The sequence below is a fragment of the Neomonachus schauinslandi genome, chromosome 2 (assembly GCF_002201575.2).
Source record: "Neomonachus schauinslandi chromosome 2, ASM220157v2, whole genome shotgun sequence".
Classification (NCBI taxonomy): domain Eukaryota; kingdom Metazoa; phylum Chordata; class Mammalia; order Carnivora; family Phocidae; genus Neomonachus; species Neomonachus schauinslandi.
In genome coordinates, this window is record NC_058404.1 from 169,435,092 (window position 1) to 169,448,648 (window position 13,557).

Consider the following 13,557-nt stretch of genomic DNA (forward strand, 5'->3'; position numbering starts at 1 on the left):
TAAATAATAAAGTCAGAGTCAGGAAAACAAGTCAGAAACTTTCCTTTCTGGATTTATTTCAAAACCGTCTGCTCTGGGTGTTGGGAAGGAGATGACCAGTCATCAGTGACTGTCCTGGGAGGGTCTTCCTTAGGGAATGATTGTTTGCAGCCTTCCTTTTAAACCCTGAAGTCCTCCAGGACATCATGCCGTATTTGGTTAACATTTCTAATAGCATGACACTTGTCACACATTTGCAGCCTGCTCACATTTTGACCCCAGACATTTTATTTACTGCTCCGCAGAGGACTCACATCATTTGGGCATTTGACCTCCAAGCTTCAAGTACACACACTTGGCAAAAACAACCGAGGAAGAGCAAAATGATGATAGCAAAACATATCTACTGTAATTCTCCTTGGCACATGCGGTCTAGTCTGTGCTTGCTCTTGCTGTAAGTTATACGTTCCTGCGTAAGTATCACGGCACTCCGGGCAAGCCCGTGCAAAGCCATGGGTACTGCACTTCCCAGGCAGAGCGAAAGAGCGCCCAGGATGACTCTGATGCTACTCAGTTTCCACCTTCCGTGCTGCCTGGAGGTGCTGGTCTTTTCTCCCTTGTCTTTGTAGTCTTTAGTACACATCCAGCCCTCTCCTTTGTCTCACCTAGTCTGACGGCTCTACCTAAGAAAACAGAAACCCCTACCTTCTCCCCAGACTACAGCCTCCTTATCCTCTCAGCTCTCTCATGCTTTCACTCTTACTGGACTTGCCTCCTTGTCTTAAGAAGGACCACCAGGGTGCCTGGGTGGCTCAGTCAGTTAAGCATCCAACTTTGATTTCAGTGCAGGTTATGATCTCAGTGCCTGGGATCGAGCCCCATGTCGGGCTCCATGCTCAGTGGGGAGTCTGCTGGAGATTGTCTCTCTCCTCTCCCTCTGCCCCTCCCACCACTCGTGGTCTCTCTCTCTCTCTCAAATAAATAATCTTTATTTTTTTTAAAGATTTTATTTATTTATTTGACAGAGAGAGACACAGCAAGAGAGGGAACACAAACAGGGGGAGTGGGAGAGGGAGAAGCAGGCTTCCCGCCGAGCAGGGAGCCCGATGCAGGGCTCGATCCCAGGACCCTGGCATCATGACCTGAGCCGAAGGCAGACACTTGATAACTGAGCCACCCAGGTGCCCCTAAAATAAATAATCTTAAAAAAAAGAAGAAGAAGAAGAAGAAAGCCCACCAGGCCTTTGATGCTTACATCCCAAGACCACCAACCCCATGCCATCCTTCTTCATGTTCTGTCCAGTTGAGACCCAGTGGCTATCCTCTGTACTGCCCTCCTCTCCACAGTTGATGTTTTCTGGCACCAATCCCATGCCAACATCACCAACCCCAAACCTCTTTCTTTTCTCTCCCATTAAAACCTCAATTGTAGGCACAGGACAGCTGTTAAGAGTAAAAGCTAAGAAATCAGACTTCTGAATGTAAATCTTTCTTATCTGAATAATCTTAGACAAGTGATTTAATCCTCTGTGCCCCACTTAACTCCTCTGTAAAATGGGTATGATGATAGTCCTTACAGGCCACATGAAAGTTTGGCAAGAAAAAAAAATCAGACCCCAGGACCAGAAGGATGCCCTCTGTTTGACGAGGACTATGAATTTTTTTCAGACTCACAAACAACTCAGGAAATGTTTCGTGAACAAAGAGCATGATGTCTCTCCAGTTGCAACCACCCTTTAGAGCCGATCTACTCACACAAAAAGATGAGAGTTTGTTGAACAAAAGGAATCATTCACTGAGGCCGTCGTGGATTTTTCAGCTGGGGTCATAACACTATTACAAGACACCAACTGGGCTTCTGTTCAGAATAATACAAAGTTGAAAAGCCCCAACAATTTTTAAAAAGAGGGCTGTATGTTATGAAAGCCTTAATCTCAGAAGAGCTGAATTGCTAGTTTTCGAAATTTGAAATTATAGGGAGTTCTTCTTACATTGTTAAATGTTGCTACATGGGTGGAGGTTTTGAGTTAGAACCCCTTAATCACCAGCATCCACAAAATTCCCTCTGGTTCTAAAGAGTGGCACAGCCTGATGCATTCTCATCTACTCTCCAAAGACAGGTGTCTAAAACCTGTATGGATCCACTGTCTGGGAGCCTCCAAACTGAGTTTCCTACCTTTTCCGGTCCTTGCCATCAACCAACTCCACCCCTGGAACACTGTAAGTCCCCTCCTTGTCAGACTGGTCTCTGGATACAAGTCTCAGGAAACACACCTGCTACTCTCAGGCTGCAGCTGCACGGTACATTTCAGCTCAGAAAAAACCTCCCCATGCCTCTGCCCCAACCAAAGAGGAGGGAAAAATCTTGCTCCTCCATTGCTCCCAACCTTCAGTGCATTCAGCTCCAGGGCCATGCCTTTGCTTCTCATGCTCCGTGGCTCCTGGACTTAGAAATGTATTTGCATCTGGTTTCTCCAGCTGCTGACCCAGCTTTCCCTCAAAGGCCCTGGCTGAGGCTCAGGTAATGGCTCTCCTTGCCCCAGGCTACCGACGCAGTTCTTTCCAGCTTAGCAAACTCTTTGCCCGGGGCAGCCAGCTGGAGTCCCACAGGGAAGCCAGGACTTGACCCTCCCTGGCCCTCAGCCTCCTTCAACTACACCAGTGAGTCTAATCCTCCACGGGTAGAAGACTTAGACAATAACTCACTTATCTTGAGTTTTGGCCTATGTACCCAGTCAGTAACACTTGTCCAAGCCTCCGTGTTGGCCAGTTCCCTTCGCTTCACTCTTGGCTGTCGGCAATCCAAACCCTTTATTTATTTAAAGAGGCCCCTGGCTATAATCTGTGCCTCCCTCTTGTCTAACCATAATGTTTCCTAACCATGGCCTAGAACCAAGCCCCGCGCCTAAACAACCCTAACATTCATTAACGCGCTTGAAAAAGGCCACCGGGAGTGCCATTGCCCACATGACAGACTCCATCCTCTAACTCAACCTCTTCATCTAGGTAAGAAGCAAGTTCTTTTTTTTTTTAAAGATTTTATTTATTTATTTGAGAGAGAGAGAGAGAGAGCACACAAGCAGGGGGGCCGGGCAGAGGGAGAGGGAGAAGCAGATCTCCGCTGAGCAGGGAGCCTGATGTGGGGCTTGATCCCAGGACCTTGGGATCATGACCTGAGCCGAAGGCAGACGCTTAACCGACTGAGCCACCCAGGCGCCCCAAGAAGCAAGTTCTATGCATGCATAAGTCTCTAGACCCAGAGCCTCATCTTCAGATGAACCTGCTCCATCCAAAGTCTGGCAGGCAATACTACTCCCTAACAGATTTATTCATGGGAGTATAGTGGAGAGGTGAATGCCTACAAGAATCTTTGGAGCAAATGTTAGGTATACAAAAATTGGTACCAAAGACCCACTTCAACAGAGTTAAGAGAGTACAATGCACATATATTAGATCAGACTATGGCTAGTCTGTAAACATCAGGAGAAGGCTAAGCCCAGAATCATTGGAAAAGCAGGTGTTAGAACACAAGGGAAATGTTTGGAGTCTGCCTGGAGTTTGTTCCTGGTGAGATGCTAAACTAATTATGGTTTATCTAAGAGATGAGCTCTAATTTAGACTTAATAAAGGGAAAAGAGGCAGTGAAGGAAGTAAAGTATGAGAAGAGAGAAGAGGCTCCACAGGAAGGAATGCATGGAAGTGGCAATCAGGGCATGTAAATTTCCCTTTGAAGGAAAAAGGACAGTGGGAGCAGGAAAAATCGCTGGCGTGAACTGTGTTGAGCGGTGCTGCACAATAATCAACATTTCTGTGGCAAATGTAATTTTTAAAAGCACCTCATCCACACTATCCTGTTGAAATTCACAAAAAGTTTATGAAATAGGCAAAAGTTAGCACTTTTTAATTACATTTTAGATAGAAAAATTGAGACTCAAGGAGGTTAAATGATTTAAGACTTGAGTTTCTAGTTCTCAGGTTCCAAAACCCAAAGTCTTTCAACTACTTCAGTGGGTCCCAAACAATATTCTGGAAGTCGCCAAAATAAGGGTGCACTCATTCTATGTAATTTCACTTACATAAAGTTCAAGATATAAGGCAAATAAATGTTATGGTGATGGACATGAGAACAGTGCTTTTCTAGAGGTGGTGGAGATGGATTGGGAAGGGACGGGAGGGCACCTGCTGTCCTCTTTCTTGATCAGGGTGTTGGCTACATGCATGGACACAGTTCTCAAACCCCATCGGACTGTGTATTTGGAGCTGTGCATTTCCTGTGTGTACATTTCACTTCAATAGAACAAAAGGCACGATCCAAATTACAGAACCTATTAAATTCAAAATTTGAGATCTTAAAGGATATGTTCATCCACCTGTAAGTGTTAAGGTGCTCGCTTATTTTGTGTCTAGAACCACTTCACAGAAAGCTCTTGAATCCATCATCACAGCAGTGCTTTATGACAAAATCTGGGTTCAAAACATAAAAACTAAACATTGCAGTTATTGTTCATGTTTGAAATTTGCCATTAGCATAAATTGAATATATCCAAAATACATCAGGGAGCAAGCCCAGTGAGGCGTATCACCTGTCATGTTTTAAGATGTTGTAAGTAAGTAGATGCATTGCTTTCACTTGGCACAAACTGCTTTTGTTTTGGGGGAAAGGGGGAGAAAAGCTGCTACTTTTACTACAGTTGGGTCCACATCCTTCCCATTACCTGGGGCCCAGATTCCTACACTGTAAATGTTGGCTGGAGCTGAGCAGCAGTTACCAGATACTTCTTTATCTAATTAGAAATTGTCACAGTCCCCACCACTCCCTATTATACACTAAAACTCCCTCACCTACTTATGTGTACTGCCTAGCCCAGTGATTTTTAAAAATTTCAGAATCAAACTGTGAATAAATTCGAAATGAAATACAAATTTTTACAGATGAACTGAATGGCATTAATGATTTTTCTTGACTAAAACCAACTGAATAATAGGCTATACTTACTCGCAGAGAAGGATTCCATTTTCTAATCCTGTCCGAAAATCTTTATCACCAAAACTTCTGCCCGTTACTTGCTGGAAAAAAAAAGAGAGAGAGAGAGAGAGAGAAAGCATAAATTTTTCTTTTTTAATCAGGAAGATCAATGATTTTTTTTTTTTTTAACATTTTAGAGCCTTCAAATAATTGGCGGCATTCCAAGAATGGGGAAAATCTGTTAGGTCTGAATTTCCTTTCCTTGTGTAGTTTGCTGAGATCAGCTAATCTTAAATTTAGACCATTATTTTGAAGCTTTTTCCTACCCAATAGCACAAAAAGTGTCTGTTCTTCCTGATAAGGAAGTTACTTTTGGGGCTTGGCCACGGTAGGTCAAGGTCACAGCCTCAACACACACACGTTCAAAAAAGCCTGCAGAAGGCTCCACCTAAGGATAAAGTATCTATTTGTTAAAACATTAAGGGGACAGATGCGGGTATGTATAGACACCTAACCTCAAAAGACAAACATCAAGACAGGAATACTAGAGCCAATATCCATAATAACTTGGTGTGAAAGAGGAAAATAAAATCTGGAAAAGAATGACTAATAGCACAGGACTGATTCTTGATCCCTCTGGCTCTCAGCAGCCCTTTGACCTAGGCACCAGGGCACTCATTGGTTCATTCAATAAGTATATTGACTATCTGCGGTATGCCAGATAAATATGCATACTATAAAACCCTAAAGCAACCTCTAAAGTAGCAAAATAAGTTATAGTTAACAAGTTTAGAAGGGAGATAAAATGGAATCATAAAAAATACTCTTTTTTTTAAAGATTTTATTTATTTATTTGGCAGAGAGAAAGACAGCGAGAGAGGGAACACAAGCAGGGGGAGTGGGAGAGGGAGAAGCAGGCTTCCTGCAGAGCAGGGAGCCCAACACAGGGCTCGATCCCAGGACCGTGCGATCATGACCTGAGCCGAATGCAGACACTTAACAACTGAGCCACCCAGGAGCCCCCAAAATACTCTTAACAATTAAAAAAGGCAAAAAGAAAAAAAAGGAAAAGAGAATACAGAATAGATGAAATAAATAAAAAGTAAATAACAATACCGTAGACTTAAACCTAAGCATATCTATAAGTGCATTAAATATAAATGGCCTAAACATCCCCAATTAAAAGAAAGACAAAGATTGTCATAATGGAAAAAAAGCAAGACCGAACAATGTGCTGCCTAGGAGAAATGCACTTTAAATATAAAGACAGAAGTAGGTTAGGGGCGCCTGGGTGGCTCAGTCGTTGAGCGTCTGCCTTAGGCTCAGGTCATGATCTCAGGGTCCGCATCGGGCTCCCTGCTCAGCAGGAAGCCTGCTTCTCCCTCTCCCACTCCCCCTGCTTGTGTTCCTTCTCTCACTGTGTCTCTCTCTGTCAAATACACAAATAAAATCTTAAAAAAAAAAAAAAAAAGAAGTAGGTTAAAAATGGAAGAAAGGAATAAGATAATAATATGCTAATGTTAATTTTTAAAAACTGGGTATTAATATCAAACAAAGAAACTTTTAGAACAAAGAATACCAAGGACAGAGAAAGTCATTTCATTATGACAAAGGGTTTAGCTAATCAGGAAGATCAAAAAATCCTAAACATTTTTATATGTAATAAAAACTTCAAAATACAAAGGCCAAAACAGATCTGCAAGGAGAAATAGACAAATTCAAAACTAGAGTCAGAAATATATTATCTCTTTCCCATAACTTACAGAACAAGCAAACAAAAAATCAATAAGCATATAGAAGATTTGAACAACACTGTCAACCAAATTGACTTAACTTATATTTCAACAATACTTCACCCTACAAGGGCAGAATACATATTTTTTCTTCTTAAGTTCACAATGAACATGTATTGAGATAGAACAACTTCTGTGTCAGTAAACAAGAGAAAGTCATTTTATTTATAAACTTAAAAGAATTCAATTCACAAAAAAAGCATGCCATCTGACCACAATGGAATTAAATTAGAAATTAACAACAGAAACATCTCTGGGAAAAAATCTCCAAATAATTTTAAACTAAGTAACACAATGTAAAAAACAACCCACTGATCAAAGAAGAAATAAAAAGAAATTAGAATATATTTTGTAGTGAAAGAATATGGCTATGTAAAAACATATGGAAAGACACTAAATCAGTATTTTTGGGAAATGTATAGCACAAAACACCTATATCAGAAAAGAAGATCTCAAATCAATGAATTTTCTTTCTTCCTTAAGCAAATTAAGCCCAAATTAAGTAGAAAAAAAGGGGAAAAACTGTATCAGTTGAAATCAAATCAAATAGAAAACCAAAGCGCAATAGAGAAAAATCAATGAAATCAAAAGCTATTTACTTGAGACCAATAAAACTGGGAAACATTTAGCCAGGTTGATAAATCTTTAGCTAATAAGACAGACAACCTTTGGTTTTTAGACAAAAAAGAAAGACACAAATTACCAACATCAGGAATGACAGAGATGACATCATTACAGATTTTATAGACATTAAAATGATAACAGGGAATATTATAAATAAATTCATCTCAATATATTTACCAACTTAAATGAACTGGATAAATTTCTTGACACAAACAACCCAAGTTCATTCAACAAAGAAATGGGTAACTTTCCCAAAAGAAAATGTCAGTCCCAGAAGGTTTATCTGGTAAATTACAACAAATATATAAGGAAGAAATAATGCAATTCTACACAAACTATTCCAGACAATTGAAGAGGAAAGCATACTTCCCAATTCATTCTATCAGGCCAGTGTTACCCTGATTCCAAAACCAGACAAAAATTTTACAAAATGGACAGATACAGATACATGTACACACATGCATACACACACAGAAAATATGACCATCTCGGGCGCCTGGGTGGCTCAGTCGATTAAGCAACTGCCTTCGGCTCAGGTCATGATCCTGGAGTCCCTGGATCGAGTCCTGCATCAGGCTCCCTGCTCCGCAGGGAGTCTGCTTCTCCCTCTGACCCTCCCCCCTCTCATGTGCTCTCTCTCATTCTCTCTCATATAAATAAATAAAATCTTTAAAAAAAAAAATATGACCATCTCTTCATGGTGGGAAGCAGGTGTGATTTTTATCTTCTTCTTTAAATCTTCTCTATTTTCCTAAAACTTTCCTGAAAGAAAGAAATGAAGGAAGAGAAAGGAAGAAAAAGGGAAAAAAGAAAAATAGTCCTTTGTTAATATCTTCTCATTCTTACTTAAGGGAAGGTGAGAAAAAGGATAAAAAGTAGTTTGTATTTACAGTTTGCAAATATCTAGCTTTTTTCCTAAAATAAAGAAATTAGGAAAGATCTCCTTTAAAACGCTAAGATTTTAAATGCAGACTTTAAACAATTTAGCATTTTCTTTCCTGAATCTATTAGTCCTAACTTATATTCTCAAAGCACCACTAATATTATCTATAAAACTAACCTTTATTCACCAAGAAGTGATAAGAAGATTCTGAAAACATTTTCCCCCCAGGTCTTTATATTTTTGTTAAAATTATTATGTTCTAGCACCAATGGTGCTAACATTGAGACCCAAGAGAGTTTACCTACATCTATTACAGAATCTCTGGCCAAGATAACCCAGGCCCCTCTCCACTTATTGAGCCATGATGATGGGCATGGCCTAGAGACCAAAACACAAATGAGACATGATCACTGCATGCAGAAGGCTCACAGACTGAGAGGAAAGCAGATAACCAAATTCATACCATAAAAAGAAGTTAACAGGACTATTAAGGTTATAAAAAAATATTGGTGGTCCACCGACTACTTAAAATACTCATGTACTATTGGGTGCCTGGGTGGCTCAGTCGTTAAGCATCTGCCTTCGGCTCAGGTCGTGATCCCAGGGTCCTGGGATCGAGTCCCACATCAGACTCCCCGCTCGGCAGGAAGCCTGCTTCTCCCTCTCCCACTCCCGCTGCTTGTGTTCCTGCTCTCGCTATCTCTGTCTCTGTCAAATAAATAAATAAAATCTTTAAAAAAAAACCTCATGTACTATTTAAAATTATATTGTATGTGACGCATAGCCAGTAAAAAATTTCGAGTAGATTTAACAGTCCCAAGTCAGCCTGCTAATTAACATCCTCCAAGGCGTAGTATGATTAAATTCAATTTCCTAGACTGCCAGTTATGGAGATGGGAACAGGCACCATGCAAATGGAAGAAGGTGCTCATTTCTGCCTCTGTTCTTCCTCTGCTTTCTTCCCTGCTCCTGTGTCCATTAGGTCCCCGCATAGCCTTCTCACTGCTCTCCACTGGCCCTAATGCCATCCTTTCTTCCAAGCCCAAGTTATTTAGCATAGAGGTGTCTAGATCTTGGTTAAGAGGGTCGACAGTTGAACAGACTCCAGAAATTCAACAAGGACCATGCCACTGAAGAGTTAGGTCCTTAGACTAATAGCAGCAGCATTTCACCTGAAATTAGTGTTAGAAATACAGACTATCAGTCTTCCTCCTACACTCTACAAGATCTACTTAATCAGAACGAGCATCCCAAAAGATCCCCGTGTGATTCATATGCAAAGTAAATTTCACAAAGCCCTGATCTAGCATAGAAAGCAAGCCAACAGTTCGGAATCAGAAAAGGAGGACCATCCGCTGGAATCAGGATTCTGGATGTCCTGTCTCAACAACATTTTTATGATGTGTTTATAATGTCACACATTGTATATTTTAACTCTAAAGTCTGTTAATTACTGTTCCCTTGGGGCGCCTGGGTGGCTCAGTTGGTTAAGCGACTGCCTTCGGCTCAGGTCATGATCCTGGAGTCCCAGGATCGAGTCCCGCATCGGGCTCCCTGCTCGGCAGGGAGCCTGCTTCTCCCTCTGACCCTTCCCCCTCTCATGTGCTCTCTGTCTCTCTCATTCTCTCTGTCTCAAATAAATAAATAAAATCTTTAAAAAAAAAAAATTACTGTTCCCTTCATGACAGCATAAGCCATTGCTATTAAAAAAACAATATGGCTGCCAAGAATCAACCACCATTACCAACAGTCCATGAGCAGGGGAAGTGAACAATAGCCGCCCAAACTCTTCACTAACCTTCCCACCTGGATCCCAACTAAGGACTCTCAGTAACCTTGCAGACAAGGTGCTAGCCAAACCATGAGCTCCTGATGACCCTCCAAGGACACTGAGCGGGATGGGAAGATCTAATAAAACTCTTAAAGAGAGCCTGATATGGGGACCTGGGAGTGGAATGGGTGGAGAGAGAGCCCAGGTTCAGGAGCATCCAGGGCTAGCAGTGGCCAGGGCTAGCAGTGGAAGAGCAGCTTGAAATGTTACGAACACTTCTATCATTTCCCCCAAATCCTGCTCTCCACACCCTGCTGGTCCTCACCCATCTGATCAATTAATTCTTGTAACTCCATCCTTGCAGCTGTTCAGCTTTGTGATACTTGATCCATATCTCTCACACCCAATCACGCCCGCTAAGAAATTCTGTTGACTTTCCCTTCAGAACTTAGCCAAAATCCAACTACTTCTCATTCTACCACCTACTCCAAGCCACCATCATCTTACACCTGGATAAGTCTCTTAACTCGCCTCACTGCTCCACCCTTGCCTCCCTTCCCTCTATTCTCAAAAGAGCAGCCAGGGTAATCTCATAAAGTTAGATCGTGCCACATTCCACTTAAAATCCCCCAAAACCTCCCCATCTCACTCATAGTAAAAGCCAAAGTTTCTACCGTTCCTTAAAGGCATTCACCAGAAAAACAAGCAAGCAAGCAAGCAAGCAACAAACAAAAAACTAATAGGAACATATTGACCAAGCCGTTGGACACCACGATTTCAAGAGTGGCCATAATGAACTTGCGCACATCTCCCCATTCGAAGAGATCCTCAGAACTTACGGTGGTAGCTATGTCAGCAACCATGCCTTGTGTGTCATTCAGTAAAGCCCAATATCAGATTTCTTTCCTTGCTTTATGGTTCAGGTTTAATTCACTTTCATTACTATCTAAAATATTTGTTATTTACAGCAATGGAGGGATATGCTGTGTCAGATTAAAATACTCAAGAATGGATAACTTACCAGAACATTGATAGTTTTAAAGGAAAAGAAACACTTTCACCTACTTTAGCAATTAAACCAAAAGCAGAGGCAAAAGGACATCACAATGTGTCATCACACTATTTTTATGCAAGTAATTATTAAGTAAGCTCATCTGTATTTGATTTCCTTCTCAATGAACTAAAAGGTAATTATGTTTCTGAGTTTCTGAGCACTGCTCTAAACCATTCAAATAACTGAAATATGGAGAACTGAAAAAAAAAACAGTCTAATAAAAAAAACCACACAAATTTATGGTAATATTTTCACGATGTGTTTATAATGTAACACATTATATCAAAATGCTACACTTTGCTAATTACTTTGTTACCACTGTTATTAAGTAATTGCCATGAATAGTCAAAGACTGCCAAGAATCAGTTTCTCAGCCTGTTCATTATCATTTATACAAACTGTATTTCAGAAACATTTTCATTCATCTTCAGTTGTTGTTTTTTTAAAGCAATCTGGCGGACAAACTGCAGTCCACCAATAAACTGCAGGGCTAAAGAGGATTTTAAATAAATGTTGGAAACCCTATTATAATGATCTTAAGAGAGGAGATTCTATTACCTGACAAAATGATGGTCCCTGGGTTCAAGCAACTGAAAAAAATATAGAATTTAATATATTTTGACTTAACTTCTGAAAGACATAGATATTTTCTCTAAATTGTACAAAAATAAGTACACTTCATATTACATTTTTATTTTGTTTATTGCCCAACTCCACCCAGTAACGTGAGAGTGGGAAATTTTACTTGTTTTCTTCACTGTTGTATAGTCTGTGCCTAGAAAAGTAGTTGGCTCACAGTAGATACTCAATAAATATCTGTTGAATAAAAAAAAAAAGGTATGCTTTCAGAAGGTTGTGATTTCCTCCTATAAACAGTCAATGAAAAATAATACCTCTTTAAAATTCACTAAAGAAGATTATTTGTGGCTCATTATACTCCCTTCTCTTCTGATCATATTTGACTTATTTAATAAAAGGACATTTCTGCATATTTTTACACTTAAACTGTAAAATAAAGCAGAACAGAATTGCTCTTATTTTTCACATTTACTGGGAAATAAATCCATTGCTACTTCTGTCTTCTTCGTGGGGTTGCTAGAAAAATCAAATCAAGTTTCTATGGAAACTCTTCATAAACAATCATAAATCATACTCATCTGAAATAGAATTAGCAATCAACCAATCAATCATCTACTGAATACCCATTTCATGCCAGGCAATGTCATAGGTCTGCATGTGAGACCAAAATAATAAAATCTGTACCCTACCCAGGAAGAATCCACAATCCAGGGGGGAAAGATCAAACGGTACAGTAGATGTTGGAAGAGAAATATGGACACAGATCTACAAGAGCAATTAACACAAATTGCATGACTGAAGGAACAGTTGCATGTTAACAGTTCACATTCATATACCAACTACCATATGTCCTCTCTGTTCTAAAAGCTTGCCAAATCCAAATATTGTTTTATTTAATCCTCATAAAAACCTAGTGAGGTGGATCCTATTATTATTATTAGTTCCACTGTAAAGTCAAGGAAACCTAGACACAGAGAGGTTCAGTAAGGTGCTGAAGGAGACAAAGCTAACAAATAGTAGAGCCAGGATTGAACCCCAAGTAGTGTGACTGCAGAGTTCTTATTCCTAAGCACGATACTGTGCAGCATCTGAGCAAAAGAATGAACTCTCTCTGCCCAAGACAAAGACCTGCACAAAGGTTTCTTTGAGCAAAGAGGAAAAGTTCTAAGGGCTGAGCACAGCAAGGAGGCAGGTGGAGAGGGAGAGGGTGAGAGGGCATGAGGTGCCAGGGTGGGCATGGCCCAGAAGTAAAGGATCTGTGTGTCAGAGCTATGGGTTGACCTTGATCCTAAAACAAAAAGACACCCCAGAAGATGGGGGCAGGGAAGCGGTTCTTTGGCAATCATTCTCCCCATTCCCCACTAATTCTTCATTCCTAAAGAGACAGTCCCAAAACGACATTTTGCTTGTTGCTCTCAATTACTTCCTCGAGGACTCTACCATCCCCACTGATATACAATGACCTCGCTTTTGGAATCATAGTGTGATGGAAACTGTCTGGCCAAACCTTTAGGACCACTGCCCCTAACCCCATACACATTCCTCTGTATATGGTTTCTACCCCTATCTTTTCATCCTTTCCTCAAAAGGAAGAAATACACTTTCTCTTTCCTCCGTCAAGGCTCTCAATGCCATCCCTTCCCACCCCCGGGTCCTTACCTTACCCCTTGGCCCACAGCAGTCTTCATCTCCCTGCCGGTAGCATGCTATCTCTCTTTTCCTAAGAACCCTAATTCAAACCAGCCCCTTTCACTATCCTGTTTTTCTCCTTCCTTTCACAGTCCAAACTCCCTGAATGAGTATCTAGCACCCATTGCCCTTAATCATCATAGCTCAGGGGCCTCCAAGCTATCCACTTTTAATTCCCTGAAAATTCTTATAGGGTTGAGTTGAGACCCATGAGTCTGA

The 13,557-nt window shown here is 40.8% G+C and overlaps 1 protein-coding gene across 11 annotated transcripts in view; it reads right to left on the reverse strand.

Moving 5' to 3' along the window:
• The window catches only part of LIMCH1 (LIM and calponin homology domains 1), a 317,738-nt gene that overhangs the window by 188,111 nt on the left and 116,070 nt on the right, over positions 1 to 13,557 (reverse strand). For all 11 annotated transcript variants that reach the window (XM_044912737.1, XM_044912732.1, XM_044912733.1 and 8 more), the window contains exon 2: positions 4,976 to 5,046. In XM_044912737.1, coding sequence (XP_044768672.1) covers positions 4,976 to 5,046 — 71 coding nt within the window. The remainder of the gene's footprint in view (positions 1 to 4,975; positions 5,047 to 13,557) is intronic.